This window comes from Galeopterus variegatus, unplaced genomic scaffold (genome assembly GCF_000696425.1).
Source record: "Galeopterus variegatus unplaced genomic scaffold, G_variegatus-3.0.2 Scaffold4041, whole genome shotgun sequence".
In the NCBI taxonomy this organism is placed as follows: domain Eukaryota; kingdom Metazoa; phylum Chordata; class Mammalia; order Dermoptera; family Cynocephalidae; genus Galeopterus; species Galeopterus variegatus.
Window position 1 is genome coordinate 143,296 of NW_007730152.1, and position 20,032 is coordinate 163,327.

The window sequence follows — 20,032 nt, forward strand, 5'->3', positions numbered from 1 at the left end:
CCTCCCCGCCCCCGCCGTCCCCGCCGCCCGCCGGCAGCCGCAGCTTGCGCGTGATCTCGCGGTAGAGCAGGTCGTCGCGGCTCTGCACGGCGTCGTGCAGGAACTGCAGCTTGGTGCGGCGGCCCATGACCGGCACGGAGAAGGGCAGCGTGACGGTGCGGTTGAGGAAGAGGTAGCCGTTGTCGGCCGTGCCCTTCATGTTGCCGGCGCTCTCGAGGCACGCGGCCAGGATGCTGGGGTCCACCACCAGGATGAAGATGAAGGGCGCGTGGCTGTCGGACAGCAAGGTGTTGATGGCGTTGAGCACGCCCACCACGCGCTCCGGGTAGCACGTGTCCAGCCCGGTGACCTCGAGCACGATGCGCAGCCGGCGCCGCTGGTAGATCTCCAAGAAGCACAGGAAGTCGGTGAGCAGCTCCACCTCCTTCTTCACCTCGCACATGAAGCCCAGCTGGCTGCCGAACTTCTCGCGCGACACCAGCCGCTCGATCTTCTTGCGCTGGCTCACGAACAGGTGCTTGCCCACCGAGTACACGGCCTGGGAGGGCAGGACCCCTGTTGTCTTGGTCACCGCTATGTCCCCTGGGCACTGAGGAGGTGCTGGGGGAATAATGGATCATGAGAGGTCTGGGGCAGGGCTTGTGAGGGCAGAAGACGGACGGGCAAGACTGTCTGAGTCGCCGAGCACGGAGTAGGAGCTCCACAATGCTCTCTTCCCTTATACCCTAATCCTTTCCCATCCCAGGACCTTGTTTATCCCTCTGTGACAACACAAGGGGCAGGACATGGACTTATTTGGTAGGTGCTTACTGAATAGTCAGCACAGGAATGCAAGGCTATTGAGCCTGCACCAGTGCTGGGCACACGGAGGACGAGAGCCACCCGTCGCTCTGGCCAAGATTCGGGCAAGGTCTGAGCTCCGGCAGGGTTTAAACCAGGTCAGAGCTGCGGTGGAGCCTGGTCAAGTTTCAGCTCATGTCTTCAATTAACATCTATCTGTTAGGTGTCATGTAAGTGCCAGGCCTTGGGCCAGCGCTGAGGAACAGATGGGTCTGGGGGACACAGAGGTTAGTAGGGGCTTGTCAGGAGCCTGCGGCCTCAGTGAGGAACGTGGGCTTTCTCTCTAGGGTGCTGGGGAGCATGGAAGGCTTTTGAGCAAGGGGGGGACAGGACCCTAGAAAGATTCCTTGGAGTAGGTTTGGCAAGGGAAGGGGAGACAGGGGAGAGAGGGTGAGACTTGGAGGCAGCCAGGCCAGGGAGGACAGTGGAGCAGGGATCAGGGCAGAGGCTGTGGGCATGGGAGGAACCTGATTACTGCTGAGCTATGAGTGCTTGGTCTGGGGCAGGCTGACCTCAGGAGTGAGTGGATCTTGGGGCTGCCTGGAACTGGGCAGGGACCAGAGGTTCCATTTCTCATTTCCCTCAACAAACACACATCCTCACCTGTGATCTTGTCCAGCATCATGTGCAGGCGGCAGCCAAAGGGAGCGTAGAAACCCACAGTCACGGGGACTGGCACATGGCAGAGAGTCTTGGCCAGGCAGCTGCAGTAGACGTCATCCTCTGTCAGGATGTCTGGGGGTCGGGGATCAGGGTGGGAAAATTGAGTCAATGAGGCTGGCCAGGCACCACCCTCCTCCGATCTGCCCTCTAGCTCCCACCTTCAGTCCCTCCATAACTCAGGTTAAACCCTGAGCCCAGGCTTAGGAGAGAGGTGTGCAGACCCAAGTCCCAGTCTTAGCCCTGCCACCCTTCTCTGCAGGACATGGCGAGGGCAATGCCTCAGAGCAGCAAAGACATCAGGGGCACAGATGCGAAAGGGTCTGGCCAGGGCCAGGCCCTCGGTCAATGCCACTGTCTTGAGTGGCCATTTAAGGCACAAAGTTCAGTTTAAGTCCTGTTCCTGTGGAGGCCCCGGCCACCATGTACAAGCATTACAAAATCCACTCTGCAGATCTGGAATTGGGGTGCTAGAATGGTAGGGCTCAATCGTGGGGGGCACCTGGCCAGCCTCACGGTACATGGTGGGGACAACACATCCACAACACACCCTGTAAAAGGGACCAGGTGGGCTGCAGGAAGGGTTGAGCCTAGCAGCAGAGCCAGGAGGGCAGGAAAAGACTCAGGACAAGGACGGCTGAGGTGGTGGGCAGGGAGGCTCTAACTCCGGCTCTACCTGATTGCTGCGTGACCTCATTTCACTCAGCCTTTATTTCCCTGTGTGTGAGATGGGCATCATGGCCCTGAGGCTCCAGTGACAAGGCTGTGTCCAATGTAGAGCCTGAGTCCCTGTTGAGCAGCAGCTCCACTTTCAAACCAGACCTAGCAGCCATCAGCGTGTCCCCACCCCCACTGCCACAACCCTGGTCAGGCCACCAGCACCTTTTGCCTGGACTCTGGCAAGTCACCTGCCCCTGGCCACCTGCTGCTGCTCTCCCTCCTACAGCCCATTCTCCTGGTAGATCTGAGTCAGCCATGTCCCTCCCCACAGTGATGGCCTCCTTGCTGTCCCAGAACTTGCCGCCTTTGCATTTGTTGACTCTGCTGCACGGGCTTTGCCCAAGTGTCGCCTTAATGAGGCCTAGCCCCATGACCCTATTTAGTCTCCAAACCCAGAAGCCCCCGGTCTCCTATCCCTGCTTTATTTTTCTCTAATGTGGTCGTCACTTTTAAACTTATTTATCTTGTTTTCTGTACCTGCTCCCCCCCAATAGAAAATGAGCTTCCAGAAGATTCCAGAGATCTCTTTTTGCCGTGCTCCCCACCGTCTCCTATCCCTGCTTTATTTTTCTCTAATGTGGTCGTCACTTTTAAACTTATTTATCTTGTTTTCTGTACCTGCTCCCCCCAATAGAAAATGAGCTTCCAGAAGATTCCAGAGATCTCTTTTTGCCGTGCTCCCCACTGTACCGCCAGAACAATGCCTGACACACACTGTAGGCGTTCAGTACCTACTCATGGAATGAATGAGTGAGTGAGTGATTAGACCCCTCTCATGTCTGCACGGCTCTCTGCTCCCCAGGCCACTCCCTACCTCTTGCTGCAGCTTCACACTGGACCTCCCCACACCAGAGCTGGCCAACAAGCTGGTGCTTGGTGGGGGTCATCCCCTGCCGCATGTCCTCCATGGCCTGCTGAGCCAGGGGAGGGAGGGCTTGGAGAAGAGGAAGCAGAGCCAGGGTGTCGGCAGAAGGAGAGGGAGGCCCCGTGAATAGGCCTGGCCCAGAAGCCTTATACCCCAACAGGTGAAGCAGAGGCAGCTGGCCTGGGTCCCAGGGTCAGAGCTGAGCACACCTCCTGGACAGGGACAAGAGTGTGGGATGAGGAGGCTGGCCCAAGGTGCTAGCCAGGGAGCAAGAGGCCCAAGTGGGAAGTAAGGCAGCAGAAGCTGGGGACAGAGCCCCCAAGAAGGCCTGTGTGAGCACCAGAGCTGTAGGAGGTGAAGGAGCCGCAGGCTGCTGGGGCAGGCAGTGGCCGGGCATCCGTGGGCTGGCTGGGCTCCAGGAGGGTGCTGGCTGCAGAGGGTAGGGCTGGGCTGCTGCTGGCCATGGCGGGTGCTGCAGTGGGTGCAGGGGGAAGCTGGGGGGCGCTGGCTGTTCCCATGGGGGCAGCAATGGTTGAGGGCAGCCCCTTCTGGTGCCCGTGGTGAACAGGGCAGAGCCGCTGCCGCAGGGGGCTTGGAGGTGGGGGCTGGGGCTGTCGCTGCTGTGGTGAGATGAGGGGCTGGGGGCCCCAGCGCCAGCTGCCACCACCCCCCAGGTGGCAGTGGTAGGCCAGCTGCCAGGATGACTGGGGGGACAGCCGACAGGGCCCATGGGCTCGAGGGGCCGCTGGGTCATGACACCACTGCTGACAGCATCCTGGAAGGAAGGAAGTGGGGGTGACTGGCCCTGGGTCCCTGACCCTGGGTGCTACTAGCACAAGCCAGGTAAAGTCTTCAGGTGGAGGCTGGGGCTGGAGCATTCTTGGGAGCCCCAGAGGCCCAAAGAAATTGGACAGACAATGAGGGGATTTGCGGGGGTGGCGCCCAGAGCCTGCTCTCCCATGGGTGGGAGGAGGGCAGAGGTACAGGGGCCTGGACTACCGTTGGACAAGGGGCTGGAGAAAGGACAATGCCTGGGGTTTGTGCATCCTCTGTGGAGGATGGTCAGTCCCTGCTACTCCAAATTCCCACATCCCTCGGGGGTCCCCCTGCGTAGGTGGGTGGGGGACTGCTGAGAGAAATCCACTGGGAGCTGGCCTGTTTGGTCCAGAGGAGACTGGAGTGATGGGGGATGGCCATGAAGAGGGGACATGTCAGGTATTGGAAAGTGAGGGGGGTGGACCTTGTCCCTGGGTTCAGGCCAGGCTGGCAGTAGGCTGCTGACCTGGGAGGTCGGGCGCCCGCCCAGGCCCTGAGGAAGCTGAATCAGCTCTCATGGGAGGTAGCCACCCCCTCCCCACTGCGCAGGAGCGCCTGCAGTCACCATCGGAAGCCGAACCCCCGCCTCATTCATACACATTCAGCGTGGGGGTTCCCTCTTCTACCCCTCCCCCTCACCACACTGCTTCCCTCCAGGTTGGGGGTCTGTGCCCACACACCTGGGGATTTGGGGAGGGTGAATTCTTCCCACACTGGGGAAAGGAGCAGGCCGGGTGGGCCTCCCCTGCTTCCATCCCAGCCCAGGCTCCTACCTTTGGGCCTCCCCGCCTCCCCCCCAGGTCCTGTGGTCCCCCACCTCCAGCCCCACTATGCAGAATCTTCTTCAGGGAGTGCTGGCAGCTATTCTCTCTTGGGGTCTGTAGTTCTCTGCTCAACCATGCACTCAGGCTCTCTCAGAGGCCTCTACACCTGCCATGACCCACCCCCCAAAGAGAACCCTTACCTTTTTGGTGTCCCAATTCTGGGTCCCAGAAGTAGTGTTCAGTAGGGGTCCAGGTGGCCTTGGAAAAGTGAATGTTGTAGTGTTTGTGCATGGCGGCTGGGCAGCTCCTGGGGTGGGAGGGAGAGGACAGCTCCTTGTGACCCTGGACAGGTGAGAGGACTGGTCCTTGGGTCACCCATGGGGTGGGGTGGGCAGAGGTGCTCTTCAGAGTAAAGGTGAGAGGTCAGAATGGGGAGGGATGGCCAGACAAGGGAGGACAGAGAATGGTTGGGCTAGGAGCTAATTTGGGGTTGGGCGGTTGGGAGCCCCTGGGAGTTTAGAGGCCAGGACAATGGGGAGTGCTAAGCAGACATGGGCTGGAGAAACGGGGGAGCTGGTATGGTCACTGAGGGCTCTGTCCCTCAAGCCTGGGGATCTCAGGGGCCGGGGGAGGGCGCTGTGGGAGGCTGGTGCCATTTGAAGGGATATAAAACCAGTACGGTGAGTTGGGGGGCAGCCAAGAAACTGAGGGTGACTGGAATTTCAGAGCTGGCTACACTTGACTGAGTGACGGCACAGAGGGAGGGGAATTCTGCGGGAGCAATGAAGCCATGGTGGCCGATCTGGAGCAACATGTGGTGTGCTGGGTTTAAAGCGTGACGAGCCGAAAACAGAGCGGAGGAAAGGGTGCTATGTGGAGGGCAGGGACAGGTGAGGTCTGAGGGGCAGAGGGAATTGGTGAGGGTTGGGGGCCAGGTGTGTGGCCCTGCCTGCTGCCTCCCCCGGCCCAGGGTCTCCCCATACCTGAGGGTGGCCTCGCGGCCCCAGCTTCTAGCCCAGCAGCAGCCGCCACCGAGCTACTGTGCCAGCCCCAAATCGACTGTCAGCACTGGCCCAACAGGAGAGGCCCCAGCGAGTGCCCGCCCAACCGGTTTGCCCACCTGGCCCCGCCCCTTCCCCAGCATGCCTGCCCTGGCCTGGTACTCTCGAGGACTGGGTGCCCCACATTCCCACACCGTACACTACTGGGTAAGGGATGGAGATGGAGCCCACGGTGCTGCCTGGGGCTCCTGGCACCCAACTGTTCCCTGGGCACTTCTGCTATGGGGGAAGGAAGCTGGGACAGGGAGTGGGAGTCCGCCAAGAGGACACAGCCTGGCTCGGATGCCAGTTCCTCCGGGACCCAGGTGTGTGACCTTGGGCAAGTGACTTCACCTCTCTGGGCCTCAGCTTCCTCATTGCTGAGTGGGCCTCACTGTTGGTGCCTGCCTCTCGTGGTTGTTGGGAGGAATCAGGAGTCCACTCAGCTCAGGGCCTGGCACTTAGCAAGGGCGGCAGCTGACCCATTTACTTAGGCGCTGCTCCAAGTGCTTCATGTATAACAGCAGCAGCACATGTGTGAACGCTTCCGAAGAGGAACCCTTTCCTCCTCACTATGACCCCGTGGGGCTGGTGTGATGCCCACTTTACAGATGAGAAAACTGAGGCCCAGAGACACCCTCACCCCAGGCGCCACAGAGGCAGAGGAGGGATTTGAAAGCATACAGTGGCTGTGCTCCCAGGCTTGCCAAGGCTCTGGCTCCCAACTGCTGGGCAAGCAGTCAGTGCATGTCTCCTTGCAGATGTCTTTTGAGAGATTAGGCCCAGGGTGGGCCTGGGCAAGAGGAGCATTAGCCCTGGAGGCCCGTGTGCTCTCCAGGGTCCTGTCTCCCTGCAGCTGCTGGTGCTATGGGGTAGACAGTCGCTTCCCTGAGAGACGGGGTGGTCTGACGAGATGAGAGATGAGATGATGAGACGGGGGAAGGGAACCCCAGAATAGTGCCTGGGACAAATGGATACAGGACAAAATAGTGGGAACCCACCCAGTCCTGCAGGGCGTCCCCTACAGGGGTTCTGCCTGGGTGACCAAACAGTGCCACCAATTGCTGGAACTGTGCCCCCTCTCTTCTCCACAGTCCTTCAAGCTGATTCTTCTGGGAAGTCTTCCACCTCTGTCCTCCTGAAGCTCCCTGACCCATCAGGGAGGCAGGGCTGGTGTGTGTGCGTGTGGGGTGAGTCTGTGGTAAGCCTCCTTGCCAGTCCCCCTCCCCCTGTCCCAGCACACAGTTTAGCTGAGTAACTTCCATTTACACTTGGAAAACATGTGCCCAGGGCTCCTGAGTGCCAGCGCCCAGAGCAGGGTCCAAAGGACCCAAGGAGAAGCGTGTCCTAGTGTAAACTAAACACCTCGGGGCAGGATGAGGGTGTCCAGGACTGTGGGAGCACAGAGGGTGAGTGACTAACCACCCTCAGGGGCCAGGTGGCCACTGGGCACTGACAGTGGAGGAGTTTGGGAGTGGGCCAGGCAGGGAACATGCAAAGGCACAGAGGAAGGCCAGGGGGCATGGAGCTCAGCCAGGTGGGCTGGGAAGGGGCAAACCAAGGTAGGGCCAGATGGGGTGTCTGAGCCAGACTCTACAGAGGCTGGGGAGACCCTGCCCACTGGGAGTGTCTTAAGCAAGAGGACCCTTCCTCATCCCGTCAGGATCTCACCTCCAGACTTGGCTGACAGTTCTGAGGCCAGAGTACTTACCCTCATTAGGCCGCGGGGTGGCAGAGCCCAGGCACAAGTCCAGGTGTGTGATGCTCCCTGATGCTACAAATGCAAATGGGGGTGGGCAGGGTGAGGGCAGAGAGGCTCTGGCCGTGACTCCTATTTCCCAGGCATGTGAAGTGTGTTTGCGTGTGTGTGGTGGGGAAGAGATGAGGGTGTCCAGCCCCTACCCCACCCCTTTTCCCCATCCGTCCTCAGCCCTGGCAGCTCCAGGCCCACCCCTCCCCCTGCCAGGTGTGGAGGGACGAAGGCAGCAAGCTCGAGGGCTCAGGCTACAGGATGGAGGTGGTGGGGGGCCCTGAAGGGAAGGTTCTGGGGTGGGGGAGCCACAGGGGGTGCTCTGCTCATATGCAGGGCCTGTGGCAGTCGCTCTATAGATGCCCCCCCTTCCACTTTGAACCTTATTCCACACACAGAACCTGTATTGAGCACCTGCCGTGCAGAGTGATGTGTCCGATGCAGGGAATCCCTTCACACCAGTCCCAACTGTAGTAGGGACCACTTTGCCTCCCGTGATGCCCCCCAACTCTTTCATACCCACTTCTTGAGCATGCGATGCCCAGCACGAGCCCTAAGTCCACCCCCAAACGCAGTGGCCAGGGTCTCTGGGCCAAAGCATCTGCTGTTAACTTGAAGGGGGTGAGGGCCAGAGGCAGTTGTGAGGCTCAGCTGGGGGTGGCCTAGGGGTCCTTGGGATTTCTGGATCACTGCCTGGAACTTACCTGGAAGAGAAGGGCTGGCTTTAGCTTGAGGCTGGGACCTGGGGAAGAGCCAGAAAGCACCTGAACAGCTCAGAGCTGTTCATCCCTGCTCTGCGCTGACAGCATGGGTGGCCGGGGCTGGGCCTTAGTTTCTTCACTGGTCAAAGGGGGTGGTGTCTCCACCCACCTGACCTGCATCCCAGGGCTGTGTGAGTTACTAGGGGCACATAGGCCAAGCATGTAGGCTGCTGGGGAGGGGCCCAGCACGGGCTTCTGTGGCATGTATTGCTCAGGTCCTGTCCACGGCTCCCAGGTCCCCCCCGATGAGTGGGCCTAGGGAACCAGCACAGGAAAGAGTAACTGGGGAGGGAGGGAGATGGTTTAGCTGCAGGTTTTGGGGTGGGCTGACCCCAGGTAGGAATGGGGCTTCAGCTTTTCTTTTTTCTTTTTTTCCTTTTTGTCTTTTTTCGTGACCGGCAACGGATCGCAACCCTCAGTGTCGCACCCGTACCGGACCGGGACCGGCCACGGGATAGCAACCCTCGGTGTTGCCCCCGCCCCTCGCTCAGCCAGTGAGCGGCCGGTCTGTATGTGGGATCCGAACCCTCGGCGGGAGCGCCGCCACGCTTCCCAAGCGACGCACTATAGCAGTGCGCCACCGGGCCGGCCCCTGGGGCTTCAGCTTTTCTGATGGAGGACCTACAGCCCAGAGGGCCCAAGTAGGTCAGGAAGGTTGCAAGTCCCACAGGGCCTGACTGCCTCTGGAGCACCCATTGGAGTCCCAACCAGGATGACTTCTGTTATGTCCACCTGCATTCCTGTGCTGGGAAGAAATATTTGAAATTACTAAACAGTTCTCTCCTCAGAGCCAGCACACCCCAGGGAAGCATCTGGGTGACATCACAGGGTGAGGGGCATGGATGGGCCTGTATCAGCTGTGTGGCCTGGGTAGGTGACTTAAGTTCTCTAGGCCTCAAATTCCACAACTGTAAAATGGGCCTTGGCAACCTGGGCCCACCTCCTTGGCACCCACGTAGGAACAGGGGCAGGAGAGCTCTGGAGCCCCCATCACACTCAAGGGATGAGAAGATTCCCCCCCTCCCCATGACTCACAGGCACACAGAGCTGCCACAGAGGCAGTGACCAAGCTCTCAATGCCCAGGGTACTAAGGGTGCCACGCGGGCCGCCGCAGGTGAAAGCCAGGAACTGGGATGAGACACAGACCATTGTGGGAAGAGAGGGGAGGCCAGCACCCACCCAGGTCCTGGGCTTTGGGACACCCCCTAGGCCTAGGGAGAGGTCTAACTTGAGGTAGGGTTGGATAAATGGATGAAGTTCCAGTCCCCACCCCCATACCTTGGGTGCCTCATCCAGATACTGCAGGCCGGAGGCCATGGAAAGAGACCACTACATTTGTAGTGGGGGGAAGGAGAAGCCAGGACCCAGCACTCCCACCCCATTGGGCTGAGGTCTGGGAGGATCCCTCCCCCAGAACCGCTGTACTCATGGGTCCCATCCTTCAGAGCTGCAGAAGGGCACGGGCCCCTGACTTGGGCTTGGTGTCCACCCTTCAGGTTGTGTTGATCCTGTCACTCCGACTGCACGACTCCCCAAGATAAAGAGTCCCTGACTGCTGGGGTTCTGGTGAGAAGCTGCAGACCCTGCCCAGGAAGTGGCTGGTGAGGGCTGGGCACTGCATTGGCATTCAATGGGAACTCAGACCAGCCTGAGACAAGCAGCATCATGCCAAAGGACGATGCTGCCAGCCATGAGAGGCCTCTGCCTGCTCTGGGGCTCAATCCTGGGAGGCTTGTGGAAGTTCTGGAAATAGCCCTGTAACACCTCATGGCAGCCTCCCTGCCTTCGTTAGAGGATCGGACAGAGGCCCCAAGGAGGGCTGTGGTTGCCAGTGGGAAACCTGGACTCCCACCTCCCAGCTTTGGGCTGGCTCCCAACTGGCCTATAGGAGGGTTCCCCTCCTCGCTCTTCCTGGTTACAACCTCAGCTCTGGCACTAGTGCTGGGCACCCACCTGGTGACTGGGGCAGAGGCTGTCCATCTGCTTTTGGAACACAGCTACCCACAGGTCTTTGCACAGGAACTTGAGGGCATCCAGCTCCTCCCTGAAGGCCAGCATCTCCTGGGGCAGCCTGGTGGGGCAGGGGCAGACATTTGGGCCAGGCTGATGCTGGGGGGTCAGGCCAGGGGCCCTGGGTAAGGAAGAGGAAGCCAGGTGAGGTTCCTACATGGAGCGATGAAGCCTGCCCTGCCCCGGGTGTGCCCAGGGAGGACCCAAGGCTGGCCCCTGCCAGCAGGGGTGGGGGAAAGCAGCAGGGGCCGGCTCTCACCTCTCACCCAGAGCCTGGCCCACGTGGCAGCCCATGCCCTCTAGGACAGACAGGTTCATCTTCTATCCCTAGAAGGCCAAAGAGAGGCTCAGGGAGCCCTTGGCCTTCTTCAACCAGGAGCCACCTGGGGTGGCAGCTGCAAGAGGACTCCAACTTGCTATGCCTGTCAGTTCAGGGTGAGACGAGGGGAGGGAGGGGCTTCCTGCACAGCCTAGCCAGGGCCAGGCCTTCAGTGTGCTGGCTTTGCCCCTCCGCCCTGGGTTGGCCCGTTCCCTCACCCACCTCTGCAGTCCTTGTAGGTGTCCCCTTTCGGTGTGAATCCTTACAAAGCCCTGTGAGGAGGGCACTGTGACTACCCCAGAAGTTCAAAGTGACTTGCCCAAGGGCTCATGTGGCAAGAGCACCAGGCTGGGTCACAGGAAGGGGGATTGTGAAAGTGAACTATGACTATCACATCTTGAAACCTGCCAAGGTCCGTAGGAAGGACACACAGGGACTCAGGGGAAGGAGATCTTTGTCTGGGTGCTCAGGGAAGGAGGTAGTGGCCAAGTGATATCTGGAGGGAGGCAGAGGGAAGGGGACTACGGGAGGGCTGCGCTTGGTATCTGTCCATGGGCCTGCATTGTGGATGGCTCAGCTGGAGGAGAGGCTTTTATGTATTTTCTCACTTGGGTGACCTGGAGAGAGCTGAGGAAGGCCCAAATTGGGAGCATCAGAAGTCCCAGGACAGCCCACCCATGGCGTGAGGCACTGAGTCTCAGAGAAAATCTGGCAGACTAGAAGTAGAAGAGAGAAGAGGGGGCTGCAGAACCCTGGGAGGAAGGAAGCTTGTCCTCTGCTGGCTCCTCTTAGGGGGATGCAATCACCAGGCCCAAGCCCCTCCTAACCCTTCCTCTCCTTCCCCGACCTGCCCTCGGGAATCACTACAGAATCCGAATCTGAATCTTGGGCCACACAGCCTCTGAATCATGGGTCACACAGCAACGGCACCATCTGAATAACAGGTGAAAATTCTTGCTTAGCTCCAGCCCAGGAGAGCATGTCCTGGCCTCCTCAGCAGGCTTCCTGCAACCTCCCCAGACCCAGCTGTCCCTCCTCCACCCTCTCCTCTGTCCCTCAAAGACACTTCCTTAGGCCAGGAATGCTCAGGCTTCTGGGTCTCTGCACTCCTGTTCCCTCTGCCCGACTCCTGGAAGCTGTCTTTACGTCCCTCGCAGCTTCCAGCCCTGCCCACTCTGCGTTGTCACTGAGTGAAGAGACAGCTCTGTGAGGGTGGGAAACCAAGCTGACCAATCCCCCTCTAGCCCTCAGCAGGCCACACAGGGCTGGATACATGGGAGCTGCTTACCATAATGCTAACCAAACAAAGTGAAGAATCGGGATTTGAGCATATACTAAGTGTCAGGTGCTTTATATACACCCTTTCCTTTAGTTTTAACCACCCCATAAGGTCAGCTGTATTTCACACTGGAAACTGAGGCTCAGAGGGTTAGGAAGAATTTACCCAAGGCTCACTCAGCCACAGGGCAGGTCTGGCTTCCAAGCCCAGATGGGTGGGTAGGACAATACCCCCAGCTGTCCTGGGCATCGGGGAGGGGGCAAGGGCTGAGGTTCACTGGGTGGGGAGCTCAGGGAACAGGGAGGCATGAGCAGAGATAACCCACATTTCAAATCAAAGTGCCTCTCACCCCTGCCTGGCCGCCTGGCAGCTTCCTGTTGGACCACACTGGCACTATCTCTGGTATCACCTGGTTTTCCCAGGCACAGCAGGGCCAGCCACGCAGGAAGATGCAGGAAATCCATGTGGGTGCAGGAGGGAGGCAGAGTAAGGGGGAACAGTCTACACTTTCTGCACGGCAATGCAGGTAGGAGGAGGCCCCTGCCACGTGGGTCCCACTCACACCAACGCTGCCTGGTGGCTTGAATGCTGGGACCCACATCCACCTGCCTGGTCCAGATCTGCTCAGGTATGGGACCTGGGGCAGCGGCTAACTGCCTGTGCCTCAGTTTCCTCATGAGTAAAGGAGGGTAATGTTAATAGTAGCTACCTCCAGAGCTGGCTGGTTAGCTCAGTTGGCTAGAATGAGGTGGTATAACACCAAGGTCTAGAGGTCAGATCCACATACTGGCCAGCTGCAAAAAAAAAAAAAAAAAATAGTAGCTACCTCTTGGTATCCTCATGGGGAGTAAAGTGGTTGGTAAATGCAAGCCAAGTACTTTCAGTCAGGTTCAGGAAGCATTACCAGCATCGTCATTCACAGCCTGTGTCTGTCAAATGAGGTGACAGCCCCCTGGTTGATGAGGGATGAAGGAGACCCTGGCTGGAAGGAAAACCCTGTGAAGGGAGGGGCTCTGTTCTGTGGGATGATGTATCCCAGCACCTCGTATAGCCTGGCAGTTGGTGAGTTCTCATGACCTGGTGGCCACTGCTCCTGTGTCACCTCCTTTCCAGAGGTAAGATCCTGGAGGGGGGGCCAGCCCGTGGCTCACTCGGGAGAGTGTGTTGCTGACAACACCAAGTCAAGGGTTAAGATCCCCTTACCGGTCATATTTTAGAAAAAAAAAAAAAAGAAAAGTAAGATCCTGGAGGCAGGGGCTGGGCTCCACTCTGTAAGAGCACATCTGTGTTCCTGCTCATGAGGACTTCCTAGTGTGATGGGGGAGAACCCGGAACTCTTGTTCATTTCACAAACATTTCCTTGATGTCCTCCAGGAGCTGGTCTGGTAGGGGTGGTAGGGGTGACAGGTGCCCAGATGATGACAACTGACAACCTGGTGGGAGGGCTGGGAAACCGTATGCAGAGCCAGCTCTTCCAGGAGGGGGCCAAGAAGAAGGAGGAATTCCAAGCAGAGAGCATGTGCAAAGGCAGGGAGGCAGGAAAAAGCAGCCAGCCAAGAATGCAGCTTAGACCGAGAGGGCGGATTCGGGTGATGAGAGACAAGGAGGGGAGGGCCCACCTCCCCCCGCAGACCAGGCTGAGGAGGGTGCATTTTCCCCTTTGGGCAAGTGCAGCCAACCTGAGGGTCAATACAATGTATGCTGCCTGAATGCGGCCACTTATGGACCACAGACAGGGTCCCTCCTGCTGGAGCTGGCACTCTAGCAGGGCGCACACAAGAGCTAAGGGTGCAATGGATGACTTCACGACAGTCATGGAGATTGCCAAGAGGGAGAAAAACTGCATTGTGAGGGTGCCCAGGCTGGGCTGGGGTGTACTCCCAAGGATGTCATGTTCGTGCTGAGCCTTCAGGTGGAGGGGGAGTTAAGTGGCAGTAGAGAGTGGGCTGGGAAGGCACTCTAGGTGCAGGTCACAGCCGGGATAGCAGCCCCAACAGGGCCAGAGATTCAGCAAGGTCCATCAACCTGGCCAGGTTTGCGGAGGGGAGTCCAGAAGAGCTTCCAGCAAGCTCGAGTTTTCCTTCCGTGAACTTCAGACTGCCTGGCTTGGAATCCTGACTCCACCGCTTACTGGATGTGTGACCTTGGGCAGGTTATCTAACTGCCCTGTGCCTCAGTTTCGCCACATGAGCAATGGGGCTAATGGCAGTACCTACTCACAGTGATGGTGTGACCTGCACAAAGCAGCAGCCATTGTTAGCTGCTGGTCCCACTGTACCTGGCCCTTGATAGGGACCAGATATGTGCTGAACTAAAAAGATTGAGAGTGGTAGGGATGGAGAATGATGACAAAAGGGGGGGGAAGAGGAAGTGGGGAGGGAAGGGGCAGAGGACGAGCAGGTGACAGGGGAAGAAAGGGCAGAGGACAAAGGGAGGACACGCCTCCGCCTGCCTTCATCACAGTCCATCTCCTCAGACTTGGTGGAGTCTACCCTGAGTCCACGCCTGAGTCCCTGTAGTAGCTCTTCAGATAAACCTAAGGGCTTATTCTTACAAAAGGACAGCAAGATTCATATGAATCTGCCGAAGCCCCCGGAGTCAGTGCATTTCTGGGGCTCACCACGCTAGCCTCTGCTGAGTTCATACAACAAACTACTGACAGGAAGCGGGATAACATAAGGAAGAGAGGGGGACCCTCAGAGAAGCCTTCTCGGTGTGGGTACTAGTGGTGTCCACGGAACTGCATGGGAGGAAGGAACAATCAGACACAAAGGAAAGTTCCTGGAAATGGACAAGACGGTGGCCAAAATAAACACTTTTAAACAAGGGAGCTGAATAGTAGACAAATCTGTAAGCTAGATAACCCTTCCCAGGTTGTCCAGAAAAAACATGAAGTAGAAAGAAAATGAGAAAAGTTCTAAAATGCATAGAAGAGATCCAGAGAATAATACAGTTGACCCTTGAACAATGTGGGGTTAGGGGTGCTGACCCCCATCACAGTCCAAAATCCACATATAATTTTTAACTCCCCCAAAAGTTAACTAATAGCCTACTGTTGACCAGAAGCCTTACAGATAACATAAAGTTGATTAACATATATTTTGTATGTTATATATGTATTATATACTGTATAAGTATTTTTTCAATAAAGCTACAGAAAAGAAAATGTTATAAATAAAATCATAAGGAAGAGAAAATACATTTAAAAGGCATTTTGATACATTTAAATGCACTGAAATCCATATACAAAGACTCAGAGCAAGCAGTTCAAACCCGGGTTGTTCAGCAGTCAGCTGTATTCATCTGAGCGCCCAAAGGACACACAGGGAACAGTGCAGAAGAAATAACCAAAGAGAAAATAAGAGAAAAATCTTCCCTAAGCTAAGGGAAGATTCCCATGTTCAGATTAAAAAGGGCCACAGAGCTCCAAAGCTGCCCCCAATACATCCTAAGAGACGTGAAAAATGGAGAACATTCTGGACCCAAGCAGAAGGGTGCTGAGTGGGGGCCGTGTGCTCAGCTCCTCCTGCCTCTTCCTGCCCTGCGCCTCAGTTATTTGGGAAGCACCTGCACTCTACTGGGCAGAGGCTAACCCTGTCAATCTCCACCAGCAGGGTCACTCTATGCCAGGCTCAGGGCAGGGGACCCAGGGAAGGAGCAGCCCTTCTTCCCACCTTAAGAAAAGCACAGAGCAACGAGCCAAATTGTTTCTCCAAGGTGAATGGCCCCAAAGACCCAAAAGCAGTGTGGGCAGCAAGTGACCAGGTGAGCGAGGAGTGGGAGGGAGAAAGCCAGCCTAACTCCCGCCCTGCCACCCTCGACTCTCCTTCATTCACCAGGGCGGTCCCCAATCCTGCCTTCTGCCCACGAACCTCTCTGATCTCTCTCCCCATCCTACTTCCTGGGTCCACCTCTCAGGTTTAGCCCCCACTGCCTCTGCCCTGGGCTCCTGCAGCAGCGGCGCTCTTCCCAGCCCAATTCCATCCAGTCCCATTCACGAGGCTAGGAAGGTCTTCCTAAAACGTAAATCTGAGCCAGGATTTACGTTTAAACCCCTCAGTTTAAACCCTTTCATGGCTCCTACCGCCGTCAGGATGGAGCACCAGTTCCCAGTCGGGGCCACAGAGACCCAGCCAATGGCTCCCCTGCCTCAGATGCACAGCGTCCCACTCCAGGGCTCTGCCCTGGGTCCACTTTGCCAGGAACAGCTCGAGTTTCCCGGGCTCTTGCCCAAGGGCAAGGACTGTGTCTGATAGGTGCTCTGTGGGCCTTGGCGGACGAAGGCCTGGCCCAGCAGGGCTCTTCTTTGGGCCTCACAATAGTGGATGACATGCCTTTACTGTGTTTGCTCCTTTGCCCAAAGGTTCCCCTTATCTTCAAAGCTTCTCAGTAGAGAAGCCCAAGCCTCTTCCTCCAAGGGTTTTCCTACTTTGATAACAAAGGCCGTTTGACCTCCTGGCCCTTCTGGCCAGTTTTCCACTTAAACTGTAACAGTCCAGGAGGATCCATTCAACTGCAATAAATGACCACCATCCCAGGCAGGATACAGACATCACAAAAGCCCTACACAAGACTGTGCTCCTGAGTGTCTGTGCTGTGGGGACAGAGGTGAAGGAGCCACCATTCCTGTCCTCAGGAGCTCTGGAGCTGTGGGAGGGGCAAACTCTGATCTACAGACAAGCTCTGGAGCCAGATGCCTGAGTTCTAATTTTGCCTTTTGCTGTCACCATGGCCTTGGGAAAGGCCCTTCCTCTCAAACATAATGTGCACCTCCCTCAGAGTGCTGTTCTGAGGTCGACATCAGATAAGATACATGCTGGGGACAGAATAAGTACCCAAGAAACAGGAGGCTGGCACTTGATTTAGAGGAACATTTACTGGACCAAAAATAAGGAACAGAAAGGAGGAAGGATCGGGAACAAAAGAGAAAAGGACTGTGAGAAAATGACGCAGTTTCCTATGACAGGTTCCCTGAAAACTGGGGCTCCCCAGGTAGAAGGAATAGGGGGAAACCACTGCAGTGCTTGCCCCTGGCTGCACCTGAGGGCTACCAGGGAGCTTTCTGAGGCCAGAAGCCCAGGCCACATCCCAACTGGCTTCAGCACCACAGAGATCCCAGCACCACAATCCCAGTGGCAGTTGGGTAGGAAACCCCTGCTCCAGAGTCCCAGGCACATTCATGTGCTCTGGAAGCACTGTGGTGAGCAAAGCTGAGTAACACAGTGTTTTCCACACTCAACCACAAAAACCCATTAAGATCCTTCCAGAGAACGTCAGGGAAAACACACTGGAAAATGCATGCAAGAGTTTACAGCACAGGCTTTGGAGGTGGGAGGCCTAGTTACATTCCTAACTCTGTCACTTGACAGTACGGAACTCTGTCCATTGAAGCCTCTGCTTTTCCATCTACAAATGGGAGGATCATGCCAACTTTCTGGGTTGTTAGGAGGATCAAATGGAATGAGGAATGTGAAGCCCATGAGAGCACGCAGAAACACTCATAGATGGTAGGAGCTATTGTGGATTATAATACTAAATGAATCCCCATCCCACCCCCACCCTTCACATCACAGGATCTGTATTCACTTCTACAAATCCATGCTGAGGACCCGCTATTTGCCAGGGCCATAGGGTGGTGATTAACACAGACTTGGTCCCAGCCCACACACAGGGCACAGTCTGGCAGGGGAGATGGCTGTGAATCAAAGGATCGTACAGACACACAGTTCTGACACATCCTTATGGAGTGTGATGAGGGCTACCAAGGATAAGGTGGGGAAGGGGGCTGAGAATGTATAAAGGAGACCCAAACTCCACTGGGGGCTCAGCGAAGGCTCCCTAAGGAAGGGGTACTTAGGCCAAGATCTTAAGGATTTACAGGTGTTAACTCGATGAAGATGTGACAGGGGAAGTAAGCCGGGAGAAGAGGGAGCAGGCTCATTTCATAAGGGCAGAGAAGAGGGAGCCTGAACAAGGGCAGAGGTGGGGACAGATGGGAAACATTTAGAAAGCAGAATGGTCAGGGCCTGGTAGAGGGCTGGAGGTGAGGGGAAAAGGCGCTGTGACCCACTTCCCCAAGGCACAGCCCAATGCACAGTACTTCTGCCAAGCTTTATCTTCTTTTTTTTTAAAAAAAGATGACCGATAAGGGGATCTTAACCCTTGACTTGGTGTTTTCAGCACCACACTCACCCAGTGAGCAAACCGGCCATCCCTATGTGGGATCCGAACCCGTGGCCTTGGTGTTATCAGCACCGCACTCTCCCAAGTGAGCAACGGGCGGGCCCCTTAAAAGATTTTATAATAAGAGTTTTGAGTAAATGCTGACTACATGCTAGACATTGTGCTAAGTGCTTTAAAGTTTTAACTCACCATACTGGCCAGCCGCCAAAAAAATAAAGCTTTAACTCATTTATTCTTCATAAGAACCTACTTAAAACATGCCAAGTATGCTCTTACCTCAGGGCTTTGCACCTCCTGTCAGTCTTCCTCAAGTGCTCTTTCACCCACTTATCCACAGGGCTTGCTTCTTCCTCCCTTGTCTTAGTCAGAAAGGCTTTCCTCCATCATCCCCCACCCCACCCCTCCTCTTTCCCTGACTCTAGCGAGGTTTTCTTTATAGAACTTATCATAGCTGATGGCATATTTTAATGTACTGTTTGACTCCTCTTGTGTTAGAACAGTGCCTGGAATATAGTCAGCGCTCCGTAAGTGTGGGTCGAATGAATAAATGTCCCACTCTGAAACTCGGGTACTGTTATGATGCCCATTATAGAAAGGAGGAAACTGAGGCATACCAAGATTAAGTCATTGGGTCGCACACCTAGTGAGAGGCGGAGGCGAGCCCTCAGTGCACGGCCAATAACAACAGCAATTACTGTTATTACTAACCACTTGCTCTGCGCCAGGCCTTGAGCTAAGTGCTTTAGCCTGAGTCATCTTGCTCAATGCCAGCAAAACCCCGCGAGGCGGGCCCCTTCGCGACCCCCACTTTACAGAGGAGGAGGCCGGCGCCCAGCGAATCGGGGAAGCGGCCGGGGTTCGAACACAGGCGGCTGGCGCGCCCCCTGCGCTTCCGGAGGCCTCGACTTGGCCTTCCTGTCACCGCCCGCGCCTCCGCCCCCTGGAGCCTGGCGCTCACCCCCGGGCCGGGTCGGGGTCTTGAGGCCACAGCTCCGCCACCATCTCCGTGAGCAGAAACTCGAACAGCAGCGCGTCCGCCATGACCCAGCCTAGCGCGCCTAACGACCGCCCTACGCTTCCGGCTGCCATTGGCCCGGCTGGGTTAGCCCCGCCTCCCCCCCCTCCATTGGTTCCCTGGGCCAGCCCCGCCCTCCCGCTCCGGGCTCACGCGGCGCTCGCGTGATCCCGGGAGACTGAGTGGGGCCTGCTCTTCATTTCGTTGGCCACACGTGACACTTTCCGCACTTAGCACCGTCCCTTCCCTGTTTCCAGGTCCTCGAGCATTCCCATTGGCCAAATCAATTGCTACACGTGACATACTCGTTTTTTTTAAAGCCCCTATTTGGTGCTGGGTCGTTACTTTTTTTTAAAGACGACGGGTAAGGGGATCTCAACCCTTGACTTGGTGTTGTCAGCACCACGCTCAGCCAGTGAGCGAACCGGCCATCCCTATATAGGATCCGAACCCGTGGCCTTGGTGTTATCAGCACCGCACTCTCCAGAGTGAGCCACCTGCCGGCCCTTGCGTCGTTACTTTTGAAACAGTTGGCGGGGAACGGAGCCGCTGCGGTCGCTGTCTGCCGGGTGGGAGCGCGCGCCTTTGTCTGTGGGTTTGGCCACGATGCTGCAGCTCTCCCGGGAGCGCCAAAATCGTGGCCGAGTTCTCATTTGACGTCGACAGCATTTTATATCAGCGTGGGATATACCCATCTGCAACCTTTACTGAATGCAGGAGTATGGACTCATCTTGCTTGTAACTACAGATCATGAGCTCATAAAATACCTAAACAACGTGGTGGAACAACTCAAGATAGGTTATAGAAGTGTTCACTTCAGAAACTGGGGATAGTCACCTCAAATATTGAAAGTGGCGAGGTCTTTGAAAGATAGCAATTTGATATTGAGTGTGACAAGACTGCAAAAAATAATAGTGCACCCAGAGAGAAGTCTCAGAAAGCTAGCTGGGATGAAATCCACTCAGAGATCAGACAGACCACAGCTACAGTGACATTTCTGTCACTGTT

General features: G+C 56.6%; 2 protein-coding genes across 2 annotated transcripts in view; both read right to left on the bottom strand.

Annotated features, from left to right (window-relative positions):
* The window catches only part of NKPD1 (NTPase, KAP family P-loop domain containing 1), a 10,399-nt gene extending 1,808 nt beyond the window's left edge, over positions 1-8,591 (bottom strand). The window contains exons 1-6 of the mRNA XM_008586610.1: positions 8,160-8,591; positions 7,417-7,479; positions 4,866-4,972; positions 3,426-3,860; positions 1,399-1,575; positions 16-600 (exon numbers count right to left, since the gene is read on the bottom strand). Coding sequence (XP_008584832.1) covers positions 16-600; positions 1,399-1,575; positions 3,426-3,860; positions 4,866-4,956 — 1,288 coding nt within the window. The 5' untranslated portion in view covers positions 4,957-4,972; positions 7,417-7,479; positions 8,160-8,591. The remainder of the gene's footprint in view (positions 1-15; positions 601-1,398; positions 1,576-3,425; positions 3,861-4,865; positions 4,973-7,416; positions 7,480-8,159) is intronic.
* Positions 6,572-19,049, bottom strand: TRAPPC6A (trafficking protein particle complex 6A). Its single transcript, XM_008586611.1, has 7 exons — positions 18,967-19,049; positions 11,374-11,380; positions 10,487-10,548; positions 10,171-10,288; positions 9,496-9,546; positions 9,252-9,345; positions 6,572-8,159 (listed from the first exon to the last, which is right to left on the bottom strand). The coding sequence occupies exons 1-7, from the start codon at positions 19,047-19,049 to the stop codon at positions 7,969-7,971; spliced, it is 606 nt and encodes a 201-aa protein (XP_008584833.1). The 3' UTR covers positions 6,572-7,968.
* Positions 19,050-20,032: the final 983 nt, after the last annotated feature.